This window comes from Callithrix jacchus, chromosome 7 (genome assembly GCF_049354715.1).
Source record: "Callithrix jacchus isolate 240 chromosome 7, calJac240_pri, whole genome shotgun sequence".
Classification (NCBI taxonomy): domain Eukaryota; kingdom Metazoa; phylum Chordata; class Mammalia; order Primates; family Cebidae; genus Callithrix; species Callithrix jacchus.
In genome coordinates this window covers 72,936,318-72,958,909 of record NC_133508.1, presented here as the reverse complement: position 1 = coordinate 72,958,909, position 22,592 = coordinate 72,936,318, and the positions used below count along the sequence as shown (strand labels likewise).

General features: G+C 49.8%; 2 protein-coding genes across 7 annotated transcripts in view; one reads left to right on the top strand and one right to left on the bottom strand.

The window, feature by feature from the left end:
• Positions 1 to 2,511: 2,511 nt before the first annotated feature.
• On the bottom strand, positions 2,512 to 22,297 carry LOC144577191 (uncharacterized). Its single transcript, XM_078333108.1, has 7 exons — positions 22,217 to 22,297; positions 21,625 to 21,708; positions 20,752 to 20,832; positions 18,860 to 18,988; positions 18,053 to 18,199; positions 3,010 to 3,583; positions 2,512 to 2,648 (listed from the first exon to the last, which is right to left on the bottom strand). The coding sequence occupies exons 1-7, from the start codon at positions 22,295 to 22,297 to the stop codon at positions 2,632 to 2,634; spliced, it is 1,113 nt and encodes a 370-aa protein (XP_078189234.1). The 3' UTR covers positions 2,512 to 2,631.
• Positions 2,530 to 22,592, top strand: part of STK40 (serine/threonine kinase 40) — a 46,583-nt gene continuing 26,520 nt past the window's right edge. For 5 of the 6 annotated variants that reach the window (XM_078331246.1, XM_078331244.1, XM_078331243.1 and 2 more), the window contains exon 1: positions 3,152 to 3,342. The gene's annotated coding sequence lies outside the window, so the exon portion shown is untranslated. Of the gene's footprint in view, positions 2,912 to 3,151; positions 3,343 to 22,592 lie in introns of those variants that run through there. The other variant, XM_078331245.1, reaches the window with a different exon arrangement.

Sequence of the window (22,592 nt, the reverse complement as noted above, 5' to 3'; positions counted from 1 at the left end):
CAGCCTAGGCAACAGAGCAAGACCCTGTCTCTAAAATAAAATAAAATAAATAAAAAATAGCTACTGTTGGTGGAATCTTACTGCTTGCCTGTGCTAGGTGTTCTGATGCTCCATGACGGCAGAGCTGTTGTCTGCTTATCACCAGATCTCCAGCATCTAGCTCAGTGCTCTGCACATAGTGGGCACTCCATCAATCTTGTGAAAGAAAGTAATCTTTTTTTTTTTTTTTTTTTTGAGATGTGGATTCACTCTTGTCCCCCAGGCTGGAGTGCAATGGCAAGATCTTGGCTCACTGCAACTTCCGCCTTCCAGGTTCAGATGATTCTCCTGGCTATTTTTTGTATTTTTAGAGACGAGGTTTCGCCTTGTTAGCCAGGCTGGTTTCGAACACTTGACCTCAGATTATCTGCCTGCCTTGGCCTCCCAAAATGCTGGGATTACAGGTGTGAGCCACTGTGCCCGGCGTGAAAGTAATTTTTTTTTTTTTTTGAGATGGAGTCTGACTCTGTCACCCAGGCTGGAGTACAGTGGCACAATCTCGGCTCACTGCAATCTCCACCTCCCAAGTTAAAGCAATTCTCCTGCCCCAACCTCCTGAGTAGCTCGGATTACAGGCACATGCCACCATGCCTGACTCATTTTTGTATTTTTAGTAGAGAGGGAATTTCACCATGTTAGTCAGGCTGGTCTCAAACTCCTGACCTTGTGATCCTCCCACCTTGGGTTACAGGCATGAGCCACCACACCCAGCCAGCAATTTTATTTCATCATTATAACAACCCATATATTAATAGCACCATTTTACAGGTGAGCAAACAGGCTCAAAGCAGTTACATGGCCTGCCAAGGTGAACAACAGAATGGGATTTGAACTCAGGTCTGTGTGACTCCAACTCCATGATCTTAACTACTGTGCTATTCTGTTTCCCAGCTCTCTTGGCGTCACACTGATGATAGAGTATGATAAGAGGTGCCTTTGTTCACCACAGTGGTGGTACCTAGCCACAGAGTGTAGGTCTGACATTCAAAATTTGCCACACTTAGACCTTGTGGTTCGGTGACAAAGAGAAGCCAGAGCCAAGCAGTAAGTGGGACTGGGGTTCAGAAGCCTGAGGAAGTCTCTGGGGGTTGAAGGTCTCCTTCCCTCCTGTGATAGGCAGATCTGCCTATAACTCATCAAGCAACTGTCTCATGCCATTGTGACTGGCGTCACTTTGTTATGGCAGCACTGTCTGCCAGTAAGCCCAGAGTTAGAGAACCAGCAAGAGTATGTCAGCGTGAGCGTGCGTGTGTGCGTGTGTGTGTGTGTGTGTGTGTGACCCAGCGGTCTCCTCATGCTGGTGTCCTGAAGACAGTTTCTCATTTCCTCTGGCTGGCACCTTTGGTTTCTATTCATTACTTCTCCTCTCCACTTTCTGTTCCTCCTCCTCTCCTTTGTTAAAATCCTATATTTTCAATCAGCTGAGAGTCTCCTGGGGGTGGGATGGTGGTGTCAGCGCAGAGTGATTCATCTAGCTGATAATTAGAGCTCTGGAAAACCCAAAACTCATTTTTGTCAGAGTCAAGGCTTCCGGAATCCCTAGGCTTTTCGTTTTGCCAGAGAGAGGAGCTTAGTGGGCTAGAGCTGTCTTTATGCCTGTCTTTTGGTCACCCACCTTCAAGTGAGATGAGTGTGGGCACTGGCTGGGTCTTGCAAAAAGCGGTTTCCATAACTCCGAGTCCTCACAGCGATCCCCCAAGCGTTATCCCTATTTGGAGAGAAGGGGAAGATCGGGCCACTTGCACATAGTCACCCAACTTGGAAAGTGATGCAGCAGGGTTTCAAAGCCAAGCTTTTTGGAATCCACTAGACTTGATTCAAATCCTAGCCCTGCAGTTATTAGCTGTGTGTGTTTGGGCATATTAATTTCCTTCTCTGAGCGCGAGCTTCCTCGGCTGTAAACAGCCGCCTACGTAATGCTAATGTCTCTCAAGTGCTTAATGCAGAGTGTGGCACAACGGAGGGAGTTGTCCTGATTACTATTGTTATTCAGCCCCATCAGCAGCTCAGTGGGCATCAGGCATTCAGAGACAAAGGACACAGGTGGAGGCGGCCAGACTTCACTCAGCTCTCCTGTCCTGGCACTGCCTATGTGGAGATGACAAATGCACATACACACAAGTGTCTGGTCACACACCCTAGGAAAAACCAGCAGTGCACACAGGCCCACGTTTCCCCACACACAGATATAGAGTGACCCAGGGGACAGCTGGAAAGACAGCCAAGAGTTAGACATCATAAGCGGCAAACACCCTGACTCACATCTCTAAGACAAGGGAGTGGCTATGGCCGCTGGTGCTGCTGCCACTGAGCCCTTCTAGCTGCTTCTGCATGCCAAGGGAGGGAAGCCGGGCGCTTAGAGGGCCCCAGTGAGTCACTTGCCTGATGCAATCCCTTTAAAGGGCTCATCTGCTGGTGCAAGAAGCTGATTCATGGAGGGCGTGGTTGCTGGAGGAGGAGAAAGGGACCGAAACTGCAGCGGGAGGAACTGAGGTTAGATAGATGTAGTCGCTAATAGGAACTCTTCACTGTAAACCTCCCTGGTCAAGGCTTCAGGGATCTCCAGGTTGAAGCTGGCCATCCTCGGGGTTTCTACAAAGGCGAGTGACCTAGAGGGAAATGAATTATGAGCGCTGCGACAGGAATTTCCGTCTTTATTGAGCCTAACTGCAGCGCCTTCCTCACAGAGTTCCAGAAACCGGGAGATGGGGATCAAGGAAGAGTCCCTTTTCTAATAAATACACTACAATTGGTCAATCTTCCAACCGCTGGGGACTTCAACCTCCGCAGGGAGAGTGTACGGCCCGCGAGGTTCTGTGGAGGCGGCGGGGCGGTGCCTCAGTCCCAGCCCCGCCGCAGACACAGATCAGCGGTAAGTACCGCCCATTAGAGCCTCGGCCTCCAATCGTGTAACTGGTTTCGCCCAGACCCCACCGTCAACCAATCCTCAATCGGAGTCTAGTCTCTTGCCTGAAATTTTCCGCCCATCGTCAAGATGGCGCCCCAATCCGAAAGCCGCGGGGCTGGAGGCACCGGCGGGGGGCGGGGCCCTGTAGGGGCGGGACCGCGGCAAAGGCCGGGGAGGAGGGGGCGTTGCGTCACTTCCGTTGTCAGGTGGCGGCGCCGCAGCCATGGAGGGAGGCGGCGGCGGCGGCGGCGGCGGCTCGGGTGGCTGCGCTGGGAGGCGGCGTTGAACGGCTCGCACGCCCCCTAGCCCGGCCCCGGCCCCCCTGGACGGAGAGCCGAGAAGCCCCGGCTCCAGGCTACGGACTATGGGCGAACAGCTCTGACCACCCGGCGAAGGTGAGGGCGGGGAGCCCGGCGGGGGTTGCGGGTAGGCGGGGCAGGCCTCGGCGGCCGCGGCGGTAGAATCGGAGTGACAGCCCGAAGCCGTCTGGGTGCAACAGAAATGGCCCCGCCGAATTCCGCCCCCTCCGGTGGGGGGGTCTGCCCCTCCTCGGCGGCAGGGGCGAGGGCTGCCTCGCGCTGGGTACCAGGGGGCCGCGGGAGCTTCAGTCTCCGCCGCAGCTCTGAGAAGTGGGCACTGCCAGTCAGTGAAGCAACCGGCGTGTGAACCCAGCCGGATTTTTCCAAAAAGACACCACCCCTGCCTCTCCGTGCTTCCCTCCTAATCCCGAAAGTGACTTGATAGTTAGAATGAGTCCCCAGGGAGGGCCAACCCTCTTGGGTTTCCTCCAAGAGCCCTCACTCTTTGGCACGGGCGCTACCGCTGCTGGGGAATTTTCGTCTCCCGGGCGGCGTTCAGGTACGAGTCACAGCTAGCTGCTTGCCAAGGCCACGTTTGGCCGGCCTTTTCCAAGGAGAGCTTGCTGTGGTCAGTGTTTCACCTGCCGAGCCGGTCAGGCCCGCCCATTCCGACGCCACTCGGCCCCGCCTTCCAGCCAGTAGGTAGGGACATTCGGATTCCCGATGCCGAGTTTTCTGCCCACCCCAACCCCAGATTTGATGGCCTTTTGTTAGCGGAAGGGGGAGATGACAGCCGCCCTGTGTGTGGCAGGATAGACTTCGCTCTGTTTTAAGTCACTGGAGGAAACCGGTTGGCTTTGCTTTGGTTTTGAGAACCAGTGGGGAAGAGAGTAAGACTTATTGGGCTGGGTGCCTTTCCCTCTTTGACTGAGTAGTTTTGCATGAGATGAGGAAAAACAGAATATGTCATTGTAGGGCTAAAAGAATCTTGTTTGTAAACAATGCCTTAGTGCTTTAGTGCTTCCTAATGGCCCTTCTATGGGAGTTGTTGGTTGGGTTAATCTAGACAGTACTCATTCATTCATTCATTCCTCATGTGACAACAAAAGTCCTTCCCTGGAGGCAAGTGCTAGACATTATAGTAGTTATGACTAGGCTTTGGAGCCAGGTATCTTGAGTTCAAATTCTGGCTCAGCAACTTTCCAGCTGTGTGTCCCCAGACACATTGCTTAGTCTCCCTGTGCCTCAGTGTCTTCATCTATAAAACAGAGATGATAACAGAGAGATATTATGAAGAGTAAAAAGTGAACATGTAAAACATAGAACCGTGTCTGCCATGTAATAAGAATTCAGTAAATGTTACCTGTTTTTATTTCAAGGAGCACACAGTCTAGTTAAGGGATGCTGACCTGTAAACAAATAGTTGAAATGTAATTTAAAGAAGCCCAGCTGTAATCCTAGCACTTTAGGAGGCTGAGGCAGGTGGATTACCTGAGGTCAGAAGTTCAAGACCAGCCTGGTCAACATGGTGAAACCTTGTCTCTACTAAAAATACAAAAAAATTAGCTGGGTATTAGTAGTGTTGCATGCCTGTAATCCCAGCTACTTGGGAAGCTGAGTCAGAAGAATCGCTTGAACCTGGGAGGCGGAGATTGCTATTTGCTATGAGCTGAGATCGTGCCATCGCACTCTAGCCTGGGCAACAAGAGAGAAACTCTGTCTCAAAGAAAAGAAGCTAATAGCAGCAGCAACAGAGTAGTATGGTGGGAGCCCAGTGGAGAAAGCTGCAAGCTTCGCCTGGGGGGTGGGGTGGGGATGGGGGTGTATCCTGGGAAGGCTTGGCAGAAGTGATGCTGGAGCTGAGTCTAAAAGGAGAGGAGGGGGAAGGCTTAGCCAGGTGAGAATGAATACCTAGAGAGCGAGAGAGACAAAGAAACTCAGTTTGTTCCAGAAACCTCAGATTGTTCAATCTAATGGTATGGAAGTTGACATGGTGCAAATGAAGCAGTATAGGTTGATGAAAGAATGCCATATTAACAATTTGAGATATCATGCCCAGGGCAGTCGGGAGCAAGTGAAAAGGTTTGAAGCAGGGGAATGACATGACTGGATATATATTTTAGAAAGATTTCACTGGAGTCCCAGTAAAGGAGGGAGGGAGGAAGACCAGGAGAGTCCGAAGGACTGGAGACCTCTTCAGAGATGAGCCTAGGCTTCTGAGAGAGGAGAGTTGGTGCTGGGGCGATGGATCTTTGCTGAGGAAGCACTGTGTGCAACCAGTGCCAGATGGCAAGCTCCCTGTGTTGGCCTGGGCTTCTCTGCCTGGCGCAGAAGTGCCTGGCACATGTGCCCCTCTCTTCCTGCGATTGCAGTGCAGGTTGCTTGAGCAGCTGGGGAGATAAGACTACTCTCTCAGAAGGCCAGTTGTAAAGGGTACTGTGTTTGCTAGCTTGGGCCTTTAATTTGACCTTTGGGGAAGGCAGTAGATGGTAGTGGTTAAGAGCTTCCGTGGGCTGCGAGTGGTGGCTCACGCCTGTAATCCCAGCACTTTGGGAGGCAAAGGCAGGTGGATCACCTGAGGTCAGGATTTTGAGACCAGCCTGGTAAACATGAAACCCTGTCTCTACGAAAACTACAAAAACTTAGCTGGGTGTGGTGGAGGGCATCTGTAATCCCAGCTACTTAGGAGGCTGAAACAGGAGATTCGCTTGAACGTAGGAGGTGGAGGTTATGGTGAGCTGAGATTGCGCCATTGCACTCCAGCTAGGGCACTGAGAGCGAAACTCCATCTCAAAAAGAGAGAGAGAGAGCTTATTTGGCTCTGCTATCAGAGTGATCTGTGCTCTACACCTGTCCCTGCTAGTCACTAGGAGTTACTTATTCTCTCCATCCCAACTTTCTCATCTGTAAAATGGGGACAATGTGTACCTCCCTCATAGGGCGGTTGTGAGGATTAAGTAAGAAGTTACAGGATGAGTACTTAGCAGACACTGAGTAGTTAATGTCTGGTAAGTGTTAGCTCTTATTACAGGCTGCAGGAAAGAACTTTCAGGAATTAGCTACAGCAATTCATGGCAACTAGAACTATGTCCCATTGAACTGTCAGAAGTGTCCTGAGGGATTGCAAGATCACAATTTTATTATATTCTTTCTGAAAAGAAAATCTATGGGGAGTTTACCCAGTCTGTATGGGAGCCATGCAGATGATTCAGCTTGGCTCTTTAAAAGAACCATTTTTAAAAATAGAAGTAGGACTGCTGAGAAAAAATAGTACTTTAAAGTATACATGGGTTGGCCAGGCGCGGCAACTCACACTGTAATCCCTGCACTTTGGGAGGCTCAGATGGGCAGATCACTTGAGCCTAGGAGTTCAAGACCAGCCTGGGCAAAATGGTGAAACCCATCTCTACAAAAAAATACAAAAATTAGTCAGGTGTGGTCATACACACCTGTAGTCCCAGCCACTAGGGAGGCTGAGATAGGAGGATCGCCTAAGCCCAGGGGATTGAGGCTACAGTGAGTCAAGATTGTACCACTACATTCCAGTTTAGGTAACACAGTGAGACCCTATCTAAAAAAAAAAAATTATACATGGGAGAAAATGTATGTAGGGTTTCTTCTCTTTGTGTCCCTGAATAAGCAGCATCAAGAGGCATCACGTACACTGATGAGTGTGGTAGCTCAAAATACAGAGCCCTGATTCCACATTCCTGAGCTCCCATGTGTGGCTGGGCTGTGCTGAGTCCTGGGGACAGGAGGAGGATGGAGAGGCAGGCCTTACTGTGGAGGAGGTTCTGGTCTAGCAGGACAGGACCAGGCTCCTAACCAATTAACGTGTACACAGTTTGGCAAGTCTCTCACAGAAGTCTGCAACATGTGGGGGAACCCAGTGGAAGAAGTGATTCACCATTAGGATGAGGAAGAGACTGGGAAGAACTTCAGAGAGCCCTTAGAACTTGAACTGGGACTGGGCATGGCAGCTCATACCTATCTATAATCCCAACACTTTGGGAGGCTGAGGCAGGAGGATCACTTGAGCCTAAGAGTTGAAGACCAGCCTGACCAACACAGTGGGACCCCATCTCTACAAAAAGAAAAAATGAGTTAAGCGTGGTGGCATGTACCTGTAGTTCCAGCTATGTGAAAGGCAGAAGTGGGAGGATCACTTGAGTCTGGGAGTTCCAGACTCTCAGCTGTGATCACAACACTGCACTCTAGCCTGGGCAACGGAGTGAGACCCTGTCTCAAAAAAAGAACTTAAATTGGATCTTGAAGAATGAATAGAGTTTTCTGAGGGTCTATTAAGCCTTCCAGGCAGGGGGAGCAGCATGGCACAAGCATGGATATGTGGTAATTCATGTGGTAGTTTAGGAACAGGAGTTCTAGCCCAGGGTGTGAAAGGACCGACTGCAGGATGCGCCTGAGAGGTAGGCAGGCACTAGTGCTAAGATGCTTGAATTTTGTATTCTGTTGGTGATGGATGCCTTGCATTAAGTGGAGGAAACATCCCATTAGATCTGCATCTGCTTTGGAGGATGGACTGAGTTGGGGCGAGGTTGGAGTCCCCATAGGAGGCTGTTGCAGTAAACCCAGCAAGTAATCCTACCTTAGGTATTAGCTGCAGGATAAATTTCTAGAAGTGAGTTGCTGCCTCAAAGACTGTCCTTTATTATTGTTATTTATAAAGAATCTCTAGGCCTCCTTTTAATAAACTGGAGCAGCCTTATTTTCCCCCCCAGCAAGTGAATCTGTTCTTTTGGGTTGAGGTCCTAGTTCCTGAGGGGAGCACTGGTATTCCCTCTCCCTGAAGAGAGTACAGCCCAATGGTGTTCATTCTCTCCTGCCCATGACAGTCTGTCTTGGGTATGAGTTCAGTTTCCCCAGAACTTAGCAGTCTACAGGCCTGATAGCTTCAAAGAGGGGCTTGGATCAGGGCAGAGGCAATGGGGGGTTGAGCAAAAGAGCAGAGATGAGCTGTTTGAGGGAAATCAACTGGACTCTGGGAGTGTTTGGAAGTGATGGCAGAGGGAGGAGGAATGGTGACAGGTAACCTTGAGGTCCTTGGTTTGGGTGACAGAGTGAATGATAGTGCAGAGATAGGGATGGCTCAAGGAGAAGATAATGGCCAGTGAAATCTGCCAGCCCTGTTCAGTAAACCCGGGGCACACCCTCTTGGGAGAGGATCAGTTGGAAAGTCTTGTAGAACACTATCTGGCCTTGGTCCAGGCTTCCCTTTGCTTTTACCTGAGTCAGCACCTGGGAGAAGGGCAGCTTTCTTTCCTTCACCTTTTCTCTGTCCAGATTTCACCAGGGAGGTGAACTTCTTCATGTTTTACATCTACAAAACTATAAATCTTCAGCCTTCGAATGGCCCTAAGAGCAACCCTTCTCTCTAGCAATATTCAACCCAGTTCAGCACACTACACCCACTGATGGGGTTCTGAGCAGCAGAGACCCTCAGGGGAGAGGCAGCTTTCTCAGTGCCGCCGGGAGATCTATCTTATGTAGAGCAAGGCCTGAAGATTGGATTTGCTGCCTGATGCTGGCTCAGCAGATTCAGCCCCTCTCCAGGAAGGACTGTTATCTTTCGGAGGCCACCCAAGACTTGCTCAGAACCTTCAGGGAAGGGAGAGAAAGCTGTCCAGTGCCCTTGACCCATGAGTTCTAAGGGAGCCAGGAGCTGTCCCTCAACTGGATTGGACTATAGCAAGGGGTGTGCTGGTGGGTGGGCCTTCAAACAGACAGGCCTTTGGAATTCAGGAGATTGTTTTACATAATTTGTCCTTGGGTTTGTGGTGTAAAGAAAGTAAGCAAGAAAGTGGTCTGAAACAAGAGCATTTCTTTCTCCTCCACCTGCTCAGGTGAGAATCTGGCCTTGAAGGTAGCCCAGAGCCCTCAGCAGTCCCTGCATGTCCTCCCAGGTTCTGTAATCAAGACACAAGAGGGGAAAAAGAAATTGCTTGCTGTGATTTACTTACTATCTTAGAGATAGTTCTCCTGTGGCACATGCAGGTCTGGGTCATTTGTGGCTACATTGTGTCCCATTGTGTCCCACTGTGAGTGTAATTTATTCAGCAAGCTCTCTGCTAACAAATACTTGAATTATTTTCTGTATTCTCTCTAAACACTTCTGCTGAAGTAACTCTCTTCATATATAAGATTTTGCCCACCTTAGGTATCATCTGCAGGATAAATTTCTAGAAGTGAGTAGCTGCCTCAAAGACTATCCTTTATTATTATTATTTATAAAGAATCTCTAGGCCTCCTTTTAATAAACTGGAGCAGCCTTATTTTTTCCCCCAGCGAGTTAATCTGTTCTTTTGGGTTGAGGTCCTACTTCCTGAGGGGAGCACTGGTGTTCCCTCTCCCTGAAGAGACTGCAGCCTAATGGTGTTCATTCTCTCCTGCCCATGACAGTCTGTCTTGGGTGTGAGTTCAGCTTCCCCAGAACTTAGCAGTCTATAGGCCTAATGGTTTCAAAGAAACTCTAGTTGTTGGAAAGCACCAGAAGTGGAAAAACTGAGAAGGGGTCTTGGCATGCAGAATAAAGTCGTCCACTCTAAATATATTTACACACTGCCTTGTGTAAAAAAGAGATAGAGGATCTTCAGCCTTTACAAAGCCTGGACCCAAGGGTCCAGAAGGAAGAGACAGTAGACTGGTCATTGTGGTAGCAATTGGCAAGTGCAGGACTGATGTGGTTTCATTGCTTTCTGGGGCAGAGCTGCTGTGAAGTGTGTTGAGGGGACAGTGGTGCTTCTAGGGAGAAGCTCGGTTCAGAACCTTGGGGACCTTGGGCCTGGTGTAACCCCGCATTCCATGGGGTTTTTGTAATCCTGTTGCCGGCATCTGCCAACTCTGGGGAGCAAGAGTCCTGCTACTGTCTGCAATAAGTATGGCGCTCCCAGCATTGCCAAGTTAGGGGTAAGTTTCATACTATGTGTTCTTTTCTGATTCTTGGGGTGGTCTTTTCTAGAGAAACAGGAAGGAAACCAGCAAAAAACGGAGCCCTACCACCTCCCAGGTCCTTCGCTAAGTACTTTACAATACATTATTGAATCTAAGGAAGTAGGGGTTGTCCCTATTTTACAGAGAACACCCAGGCCCAGAGGGGATAAATAGCCTGTCCACAATTATACAGCCAGTAAGGGCAGAACTGGGATTTCCAGCTCACATTTCTGTGACTCTAGAGCCCATGTCCCCTTCCTCCATCCTGGCCAGGCTCTGGCCCCAGGGAGCCCAGCCCACATAGAATCTTGGACTCAGAGCCAGCCCCAAAGCTGAACCAGTCCCTTTTTTTGACTGAAGAATGGAAAATGCCACTGCCTTGAGACAAGTCCCTCCTCCACCTGCCCTGTGGGTAGCAGTTAAGGACACCTGTAACCATGTCATCCAGCAGTTCAGGGCCTAGGCTCAGATCAGATGTGGCTTCAGAACCTAAAGTGAATGACCTTGAACAAGTCACTTCCTGTCTCCAACCTCAGCTTCCTCCTCTGTAAAATGGGTATAACAATTCTAGTGCTTAGGTAGTCATGAGGATTAGACACAAGGCTTTATTGTCTGTGGCACATTCAGCCTAGTGTGTAGCAAGCAGGCAGGCAGGACCCAGGGGCCAGCTCCAGCAAGGCTCAGGTGAGCTCTTGCCAGTAATTCTGTGAGTGTCCCAAAAGAGGCATCCTGAGCCAGTTTTCAGCCCTTATGGATGCCGGGTGGCAAGCAGGAAGTTCCTTCTAGGCATGCTTGCAGGCTCTGCAGAGAGCTGCAGGGTGTTGGCTTTGTCCTTCCGCCTCTCACTCTCTTGCTGCACCATTGCACTCTGACACACAGGGCACTTACGCTTACACCTCTTCCCAGACCATACTCTGTCAAGTCTGCCTTCCCTGAGGCCCAGCCTCCCCTGATTCCACTACTACTCTTAATAATTCTAATGGGTTCAGAAAATCTTGAGATTTTAAAGTTATTGTAGTAATTTATGGTAAAATAGTCAAACAATATGGAAGAATATAAAATAAAGCTCTCCCTTCCCTCCTTGGGCCCTTAGTTCTGTTAACTGGAGGTGTCCACTTAAGTTTCTTTTTCTTTTTCTTTTCTTTTCTTTTTTTTTTTAGATGGATTCTTGCTCTATCACCAGGCTGGAGTGCAGTGCTGTGATCTCGGCTCACTGCAACCCTTTACCTACCGGGTTCAAACGGTTCCTCTGCCTCAGCCTCCGGAGTAGCTGGGATTATAGGCCCGTACTACCACCCCCGGCTAATTTTTTGTATTTTAGTAGAGTTGGGGTTTCACCATGTTGGCCAGGATGGTCTCCATCTCCTGACCTCGTGATCTGTCTGCCTCAGCCTCCCAAAGTGCTGGGATTACAGGCAAGAGCCACTGCACCTGGCCTCACTTAAATTTCTTCTAGAAGTCTCCTATGCATATTCAAGGGTGTGTGTAATTTTTTTTTAACCCAAATAGGATTATGTTATACATATATTCCTGCAGCGTGCTTATTTTGGTAACATAGACATCTTTATCAGCAGGTGTGGACCTAGTTTTAAAGGCTGCATAGTATTCCATCGTCTAGATGAACATAATTAGTTAACCAGTCTTTTCTGGTTAACTTTAGATAGTTTCCTGCCTGGGGGCAAGTATGTGTGTTTTGATTTTTATCGTTTTGTTTTTTTGCTGCTACATGTAGCTCCACCGGGACCTTTGTTGATCATATTTATTTCTGTGAACCTGTGTGTGTGTATCTGTAGGATCCATCCCCAGAACTGGAATTGCTGGGCCTGAGGCAGGTACATTTTCTTTTTCTTTGTTGGCTATGTTCTCACACCTGTTTTCTGCATACCTTCTGGGCTTGTGCAGAGCCTGGGAGGCCTGAGGTGGACCAGACCCTTCTTGAGACACACATGTAAGCAGACACGTAATGAACATGCCCTCAATGCATGGACATAGTCTTTTAGTGGTGGCTCCTGGCCCTCGTCTGCTGTGTCCCCCTCTTGATGATTCAGAGCAGGTGAGACCAATGGAGGGGCACTCTGATGGCACTGCCTGCTGTGGGCCTCTCTAATCACACCAGGCAGCTTGTTGCCCTCTGAGCAGCCATAGCCCTCAGCATTCGGTCAAACTTCAGAAAGTGAACTGTATTATTCGCTGTCAAAGTTGTGAAATTTAATTTAATTTTTTACAGAGACAGTTAAGGAAAGGCAGTTTGCCAGCCCCAATCCAGATTGCCTTTCTCACTGGATAATTGTGATTTTTGCTGTTGAAAACAGTATAAAGAGAATCGCAGGCACCTAGGCCTGGCCTGGCTGGGCTTTCCTCTCTGTCACTCTGGAAATTTGGGATAGAAGGAAGGAAACAACATTTCCTTTTTTTTTTTTTGAGACGGAGTCTGGCTTTGTCCTCCAGGCTGGAGTGCTGTGGCACCATCTCGGCTCATTGCAGCCTCCACCTCCCGGGTTCAAGTGATTCTTCTGCCTCAGCCTCCTGAGTATCTGGAATTACAGGTGCCTGCCACCATGCCCGGCTAATTTTTGTATTTTTAGTAGAAACAGGGTTTCACCATGTTGGCCAGGTTGGCCTCAAACTGTTAACCTCAAGTAATCCACTTGCCTCAGTCTCCCAAAGTGTTGGGATCACAGGCGTGAGCCACTGCACCCGGCCAGAAAACATAACATTTCTAAGTTAAGCGTCTAGTGCCTCATATGTGCTGGGTCCTGGCAATCCTGAGGGGAACCCTTTTTGAGGGTAGTGCTGTTCCTGTCCTCTAGATCAGAAAACTGCAGAGCAAAGAAGCACATGTCCAGGTCACACAGTGGACAGAATGGTGTCTTTTAGACTCAACCAGTTGTTCCACAGTGTCTTGCTGCTTTCCCCTTGCCTGATTTGGTCTATCGTGGGTGGCAAGAACTTGAACTCTGCATGGGACTCCATGGCAGGCCTTATTCCGGGGCTGAGTCACTGCACAAAGCTGTAACTAATGGTTGGAGCTGAGGGGCCTCTTAATCATGTGCCCATGCCAGGATCTCCCTTGTTGCAATCTCCTCTTCTAGTCTCAGTGAGCCAGAGCAGGCCAGTATGACAGGGAAGACCTGTCAGTGACTCACTGCTGCCACTGCGCATGGCAGAAGGCACTCTACAGAGCCAAAGGGCCACTGCAAACGTCCCCTAAGCCAGTGTGCTTGGCTGATTTCCCAGGCTACCTCTTGGGATGGCAATGCCAGGCCAGTACAGCTCAGAGAAAGAGCTTTTAAGTCTGTCCCTTCCTCCTCCAACACCCACGCACAGTGACAGATTATTTATTGTCACATCAGCTGCTTCCGGAGGCCCTTGGGAGGGGAGAGCTGGTGGCAGGGCCGGCGGTACTGCCCTGGATTCTGCTCTGGTGGCTCGCAGCGTGACTGCTGGTGAAGCCCTTTGCTTCTAGGAGCAGCCGACCTGGTTCAGGGCCATGGGGACCAGTCTGTAACTCCATTTATCTTTTCCCCAGGAGAACCTACAGAGAAAGCTTCTCTCTACCTCTATGTGCACAACCCTGAGACTTGTCTTCCAGAATTTTTCTGAGGTGCACCCCTTGGCCAGAGGCCTTTATCTAGACTTTCTTTGCAGCCTCCAAAGGAGGCCACAGAAAAGCCTAGTTGGGACTTCCTCGGGGGAATGTGGTGAGGATGGATGTCACTGATTACGCAGTCTCCTTATGTGGAGCTAATTCATGAACCTTGCCTCCTGGAGGACACTAGAGCTAGGTCACCAAGCTGTAGACCCTGGGCTTTCAGGCCCTGCCAGGCCCCCAGGCCTGCTGTGCTCAGCATATTGGAGTCCTGCTGAGGAAAGGCAGCAGTGGCAGAGGATGTGCTGGTGAGCAGGCTGGGCGCAGGGCCCTCTTGCTGACTGACCCTCCCATTTCCCACTGGGCTGAGTCACTTCCTCTGGCTGCAGCAGGTACTCTCCCACAGGCTGAGAGCAGAGCAGGCCTCAGAGGGTGGGGTCACCCTATACAGAGAGAGCTCTGGTTAGAAGCAGCCAGTTCACTTGTAACCCCCATTTGCAGCATTTGGAGATGTGACATTGTGTATTAGGTAATGTGATATTATGTATTCTTGAGAAACTGGAGCTCTACATGTACTGCATTTTAAAAATGAACAAAATCATCGCTCTGTTTTGGAACAGTGAAGATGACAGCACATGCATGAATCTTTGTCATCAGGGAGTCCTGGCTGAAATCGAGGGATTACTAATCCTCTTGTCTATCTGCCTTCCCAGCCCACCAGCATCCATCCTGAGCGCAGAGCAAATGGCTTCCAGTGTGTTCCTAAGGAGATTGCTCATAACCACCAAGCTCCCCAGGAGAGGGTTTATGCCTCCTTGAGGGATGGCTGTCTTTCACACTCGGTGAAAAAGCCCTTACCAGAGCCTCGACCTGGGCTGGGGTCTCTAAGCTTTGCTTTCTCAATAATAGAAAGGGGGAATCCACATCAGAAAGTGGTAAGAGTTAAATGGAGAATCTGGAAAACACTGGGAATAGTTTCTGGCAAGAGGTGGGTGCCCATCAAATCATAATGAAAGAAAGACATCTCTGCAGAGACTTGCCACAGGGAAGCATTCTCAGCACGGAGCAGGGAGCACCCACCCTTCACCCAGCAAGGACTTGGTGACACCACCAGCCACAGCATCCTTCAGTGCCGTCCTGTGAAGGGGGGCCTTATTACCTTCTCTGTTTTACAGATGAGGAAACTGAGGCCCCTGAAGGGTGGGTGATAAGTGTAGACTCACAAGGCAAGTGAGTGTCAGAAGCTGAAATTTGAGCCTGGACCTCCATGACACCAAATCCATCTTGCTATCCCAGTTGGCATTTGCGTAACTGGTCCATGGCTTGAAACCTCTGGTTCTTTGAGCTCTGAATTCCTCTGGGTTTCCTGGGCTGCCTTTGTGGATGGAGAGCAGGTCTGTAGGTGTCCCTGGTAGAAGCACCGACATGTGAGTATTAACTGTACCAGGGGTGGCTCCCAGAGTGCTTGGGTCAGGGAAGGGTGGGGGATCTCTCAGCAACTCAGCCTCTGACTCAGCCCTTTTCTCCAGACAGGCCCCACTCAGCAGCCCCTGAAATGCCTCCTTCCAAGGGAAGGGTGACCTCTCCTTCCTGCTCACCTGTAGCTTTCTGGCTGGGCAGCACCCTGATTCCAGGAGAATGATTGTTTATAAGTGAGTCTGGAGGATACTGTCCTCTCTATGCTTAGCATGCCTGGAACCATGCAGACATTGGGTGGAGAGGGAACAACTGAGCAGTGTAGTCAGGGAGAAAGAATACGGGGTTCAGATTGGAAAAGCTGTGTTTATATCCCAGCTCTTCCAACAGCTAGCCAGGTGACTTTAGACAGATCTCAGATCTCTTGAGTCTCGATTTCTTTCTTTCTTTCTTTCTTTTTTTTTTTTTTTGAGACAAAGTCTCACTCTGTCACCCAGGCTAGAGTGCAGTAGTGCTGTCATGGCTCACTGCAGCCTTGAACTCCTGGGCTCAAGCAGTCTTCCAAATTAAACAACCTAAAACTCCAAGTAACGGGGACTGCCAGCTGTGCCCAGCTTTGAACTCGTAGGCTCAAGTGATTCTCCCACCTCAGCCTCCCAAAATGCTGGGGTAGCAGGCATGAGCCACCACACACGGGTTTGGTTTCTTTTTCTAGAAAATGTTGTGTTTTGTGTGTTTTGTGGGGAGGTGACCAGTTATCATGATGTATCAGCCCTCCACATCCATGGGTTCCGCATTTGTTGATTCAACCAACTGCAGATCAAAAATGTTTGGGGTAAAAAAGGTTGGTTGTGTCTGGACTGAACATGTACAGATACTTTTTTTTCTTTTTTTTTTTTTTTTGAGACGGAGTTTCGCTCTTGTTACCCAGGCTGGAGTGCAATGGCGCAATCTTGGCTCACTGTAACCTCCGTCTCCTGGGTTCAGGCAATTCTCCTGCCTCAGCCTCCTAAGTAGCTGGGATTACAGGCACGCGCCACTATGCCCAGCTAATTTTTTGTATTTTTACAAAAATTTTTTGTTTTTTACCATGTTTTTTACCAGGGTTTTACCATGTTGACCAGGATGGTCTCGATCTCTTGGCCTCCCAAAGTGCTGGGATAACAGGTTTGAGCCACCATGCCCTGCCTTTTTTTTTTTGAGACAGAGTCTCGCTCTGTCACCCAAGCTGGAGTGCAGTGGTGTGATCTCTGCTCACGGCAACCTCCACCTCCCGGTTTCAAGCAATTTTTCTGCCTCAGCCTCCCGAGTAGCTGGGATTACAGGTACACACCACCACGCCTGGCTAATTTTTTATATTTTTAGTAGAGACAGGGTTTCACCATGTTGACCAGGCTGGTCTCAAACTCCTGACTTTAGGTGATTCACCTGCCTCAGCCTCCCAAAGTGCTGGGATTACAGGTGTGAGCCACTGTACCCCGTCCTTTTTTCTTTTTTTGGAAACAGGGTCTTGCTCTGTTACCCAGGCTAGAGTACAGTGGTGTGATCATTTCATCTGTGATCACGCCACTGCACTCCAGTGTGGGGACAGAGCAACTGCAGCCTCAACCTCATGGACCCAAGCAATTGTCCCACCTCTGCCCTCCAAGTAGCTGGAACCACAGGTGCACCACCATGCGGGGCTGGTTTTGTTCATTCTTTTTTTTTTTTTTTTTTGAGATGGAGTCTCGCTCTGTAGTCCAGGCTGGAGTGCAGTGACACGATCTCAGCTCACTGCAACCTCTGCCTCCCAGGTCCTGGTTCAAGCAATTCTCCTACCTCTTCCTCCCAAGTAGCTGGGATTACAGGCACACACCACCATGCCCAGCTAATTTTTTATGTTTTTTAGTAGATACGGGGTTTCACCATGTTGGCCAGTCTGGTCTTGAACTCCTGACCTCGTGATCTGCCCACCTTGGCCTCCCGAAGTGCTGGGATTACAGGCATGAGCCACCATGCCTGGCCTTATTGTTTGTAGAGATGGGGTTTCACTGTGTTTCCCGGGCTGGTCCCAAACTCTTGACCTCAAGCGATCCTCCTGCCTCAGTCTCCCAAGGTGCTGGGATTACAGGAATGAGCCATGGCACCCAGCCAGACTTTTTTTCTTGTCATTATTTCTTAATACAGTATAATTATTTATACAGCATTTCCATTGTACTAGGTATTATAAATCTAGAGATAATTTAAAGTATATGGGGCTGGGTGTGGTGGCTCAGCCTATAATCCCAGCACTTTGGGAGGCTGAGGTGGACAGATCATTTGAGGTCCAGGAGTTTGAGAACCAGCCTGGCCAACATGGTGAAACCCCATCTCTACTAAAAATACTAAAATTAGCTGGGCATGATGGCACACACCTGTAATCCCAGCTACTCAGAAGGCGGAGATTGTGGTGAACCGAGATCATGCCACTGCACTCCAGCCTGGGTGACAGAGCAAGACTCCATTAAAAAAAAAAGTGCACGGGAGTAAATGCACAGGTTATATGCAAATATTACGTTATCTTATATTAGGAACTTGAGCATTCTTGGATTTTGGTATCCGTCAAGAGGTCCTGGAACCACTCCCTCATGGATACTGAGGGATGATTATGTTCCCAAGTGCTTTGTAAACTATAAAGCCGTGCATAAAACTTAGTTCCAATAATTAATCTGAGAGTGTGAGCCACCCTTGTGGGTTCTAAGTTTGAAATCTACCACCCAGAGAGGCATGCAGAAATTTACAAGTGACCTGGCAGCCGCCTAGTGTGGACGAGTGGTCCGTAGAGTGTGGGTGGTGACCTCAGTGGATCATGCATTCAGATTTCACATCACTCACCTTGAGTGTTGTCATCTCACCCAAGGTATAGTCAGACAAATGCATAGTTAGGCCAGAAGTCCTCTTTTTGGAGAAGTGAAAGTTGTAGGACTTTTTCTGACCAGCAACAGGGCCTTCACACCACAGACCTGGAGTGGCCTGGAGGACCTGTCACCAGTGTGAAGGGACAGACCAGGCTGTCACTCACACACTCCCCACATCTTGCTGCAGTAAAGCAGGTCATTTGGCTGCATTTCGGGGATTTTCCCTGCACAGGGCCTGGTCCATCCCTTCATCAGTGAGGGCTTCTGCACAGCTTCAGGCATCTTGTGAGTAGGTTTAATTCTTCAGTAGGAGTTTCTCTCCAGCAGCAAATGCTGTCTAAGCATAATCCCCAGTCATCAGTCAGCTTAGACCCAGAAGCATGAATATTGCATGCCTCATGCATTTCTGACATGGGACTTTTCCTGGACAAACTATCCAGTGCAGCCCTAGTTACCCACCGCTGTGGCACCCTGTCTCCAGCCTTGAGCTGGCAGATACTGCCTAAGCTGACCATCTGTACTTTCTTCGGGCTCCCAGTCCAGCCATGGGCCTCTCCTTGGGCAGAATTTTCCTGCAAACCATACCTTGTACGTCTCTGCCTCTGTCTCCTGCCCCAGCAGGGACTGTGATGACTTAGAGGTAGATGCACAACAAACAGTCCCCCACTGCGTTCTCTTCCAGCTTTGTGCCAGGCAGTGGGCTGGGCGCAGGGAAGCAGGGGTGGATTGGGGTTGCTCCCTCAGGGGAGCCCACAGCCTGAGGTAGGGTGTCAGATGAACGAACCAATGGTTGCAGCACAGTGGGAGGGGCAGAGGTGTGCTCTGGTGCTCTGGGGGCCGGAGAAGGAACCGCCAGCTCTGGCAGGAGGCTTTCTGTGAAGACTTTCTGCAGCAGGTGACATTTCAGTGAGGACTGAGGGAGAAGGATGCGCCAACTAGGGAGAGCAGGGCAGGGCAGGGTAGTGCATGGCATACTCAAGATTGTGTCATTTGGTGTGGCTCGATTTAGGATGTATATAAAGGCGAGGCCAGAGAGGTAGTCTGGGTCTGGTTAGGCTCATGGAGGAATTGGGGTTCTTCCTGAAGAGTCTGGAGCCCCTGGAAAACCTCCACAGCAAGTAGAGAGACTGCAGCCTCCTCGGATCTAGTTGTCCAGCCCCACTTACACAGGTGGCTGAGGTGGGCACTCCCCATGGAGTGCATCCTTCCTGATCAGCCTGAGGAGGGCAGGGCCCCACTATCCTGCACCAGGTGCAGAGAAACCCTGTGAAGATGTACTGCAGAAAGACGCCACCAGGTGGCAGGCCTGGAGATTGCATGGAGGCCCCCCATGCACCAATTCCTTAATGTATACAGCACAGTGTTGAAGAGAGAGAACCATACAAGACTGAATTCCTGTTCATGCCAGGCTGGCTCTGCCCAGCACACATGAGACTGCAAGTTCTGCCACTGTGGGCTGTGTACCCACAAGCCACAGGTCCCTCTGAACCTGTGAATCAAGTCTTGGGAGCTATTCAAGCAGGTTGGACTTTCTCCTCTGCCTCCGGGGAACTGAGAGTAAGTTAGAGACTTCATGACCCTTCACCCCAAAACACTTGAGTATGTATCACCTAAGAACAAGGACACAATGCACTTTTCAAGTTCAGGAAATTTAACTGATATGATACTCTTATCTAATGTACAGTCTGTATTCAGATTTTACCAGTTGCCCAATCATGTCCTTTATAACTTTTTACGCGAGGATCATCCATTGATTGCATTTCTTCATTGTATGTCTTTAGTCTCCTTTAATCTAGAATCATTCTTAAGCTTTTCTTTAACTATCTGACATAGATGTTGTTGAAACATACAGCCCTATTGTGAATGTCCTTCAATTTGGGTTTCTCATTATTAGATTCAAATTGTACATTTTTGGAAAAAGAAAATAGCATGAGTAGGTCAGGGGTGGTGGGCCACACCTGTAATCCTTGCACTTTGGGAGGCCAAGGCAAGAGGATCACTTTAGCCCAGGAGTTTGAGACCAGCCTAGGCAACATAGCAAGACCTCCTCTCTACAAAAAACTTTTAAATTAGCTGGTATGATGACATGTGCCTGTACCCACATAAGCAGGAGGTACCCAGCTACCGAAGAGGCTGAGGTGGGAGGATCACTTGGGCCTGGAAGGTGGAAGCTGCCCTCTAGCCAGGGTGACAGAGCGAGACCCTGTCTTAAAAAAAAAAAATAGCGTGAGTAATACATGTGTATTAAGGGGCATCATATCAGGAGGCATGTGATGCCATTCATTCTGTTATTGGTGACATTACCTTTGATCACTTGGTTAAGATTGCAGCTTGCTTTTTTAAAAATGTAGGTATATTTACACAGCGATTTCACGTGTCTTTTAACTGTACTGTTCAGTTATTTTGACTAATGCACACACCCAGAAGCTACATCCTTCGGCAGTAAAAGTTTTACAGCGCAATATATGTGCTCTGCCCTCCTCCCCCAATCCTGCTCCAAGAGATCTTAGGCTAGAGGCACCAGGTCTGAATTCTAGACTCCTCCCCACCACCCACACTTCACCTTCAACTGGAACCTAACCAAAGACCCATCCAGGGAGGCTGATGGCCTCTTCATCCTGGATAGTCTCTTACTGTGTCCCAAGTAGGTAATCACCAGCATGTGTGTCCTCATACATGGCCGCCTGTGGGGATGCTTCTCAGTGTGAGTGGGGGACCCTCCATGCCTTGTCCAGGCTTCAGCTGCCTTGTAGTTGGCTAGAAATGAGAACAGACTGAGCTGGGGAGATCAGTGACTGTTTCATCCACTCAACGCCATCTTAGTTTGTACCCCACATTCCTTTGCAGATTGGTGTGTCTACCACGTCGAACCGTGGGGCAGAGGTACCCCTGCCAGCTCTCCTGGACCCGGTCACACAATACCAGTGGCCTCTGGGCATCTTCAGCCTTAGAACCCTTATGTGGCTCTGATAGCGTGGCTTTTACTGCCTTGCTGGGAGATCTGGGCTCACATAGCCCGGCAGGTTCTAAGGGGACTGGTGCTAACTTGTGAGGATAGAATGTAGAAGAGTTGGCCAGCCACAGTGGTTCATGTCTGTAATCCCAGCATTTTGGGAGGCTGAGGCGGGTGGATTTCCTAAGGTCGGGAGTTTGAGACCAGCCTGGCCAACAGAGTGAAACCTCGTCTCTGCTAAAAATACAAAAAAAAAAAAAAAATTAGACAGGTCTGGTGGCAGGCACCTGTAATCCCTGCTACTTAGGAGCCTGAGACAGAAGAACTGCTTGAGCCCAGGAGGCAGAGGTTGCAGTAAGCTGAGGTTGCGCCATTGCACCCCGGCCTGCGCAAGAGCAAGACTCTGTCTCAAAAAAAAAAAAAAAGTAGAATAGTTAACAGATTCAAAGCTCCAGAGACTGCTAAGCCAGTACTGTTGGGTTCCTAGAGTTGTGGGCCCTGCACCCCAGCCTGAGGACCAGGTGTCTCTCGGGGGACCTGGGCTCCCAGTCTTCCTGAGACCAGAATAGCCGGGGCATCATCATCACAGATCTCACTGTGAAGCCGGGGTCCCTCTGAGCAGGACCCCCAGGGGAGCGTTTATGGACCACTTGCAGGCATGTCTCTGGAGGGATGTAGAGCTGGGTGATTGGAGGATGCAGCAGGGAAAGGAGGGTCTGTCCCTGGGAGCTGTGTCTTTGCTCACCCTTCTAGTGAGCCTGCAGCAGCTTCCGGTTTTCTGGGCCTGTCTCTTCATGATGCTTCCTTTGCTTCAGTCAACTCTGGGTAGCAGGAAGGGAGGCAGCCTTGCTCCCTCTTCCCCCGCAAGCGTCTTTTTCGTCTCCCTGCCCATCTGCTGCCATCCTTCTGTCGGCCTGTGTCTTGGAGCAGTTCCCATGCCATTTGCTTGAGTCAAATCCTGAGTGGGGGGAAGGGCAGGTCAGGCTGAGCCCACTCATTGTCTGTGCTGCAGCTGCTCCCTGCAAACTGTTGTCTAGACTGCCTGTGTGTGGGTGCGTAGGCAGGCAGCGTCTACACAGATGTGACGTGCCTCCATGGTGCTCTCCAGGGACCTGGGAAAGAAAGAGGAGGCTTGCTGCTCCCAGGAACACAGGGAACAGAGTCAGAAGGCTGGTGATACCAACTTACTACTGGAGGCAGCGGGCAGTGCAGGACAGACATAGGGCCACCAACTCTGGCAATGACTGTCACCACCCGGAGGGAGGGCATCCGTCACTCATGGAGTATCTGCTGGGCTGGCAGTGGGCAGCAATGGTGTTTTATTTTATTTTATTTTATTTTTTGAGATGGAGTTTCCACTCTTGTTACCCAGGCTGGAGTGCAATGGCGTGATCTCGGCTCACCGCAACCTCCGCCTCCTCTCAAGTAGCTGGGACTACAGGCGTGCGCCACCATGCCCAGCTAATTTTTGTATTTTTAGTAGAGATGGGGTTTCACCTTGTTGACCAGGATAGTCTCGATCTCTTGACCTCGTGATCCACCCACCTCGGCCTCCCAAAGTGCT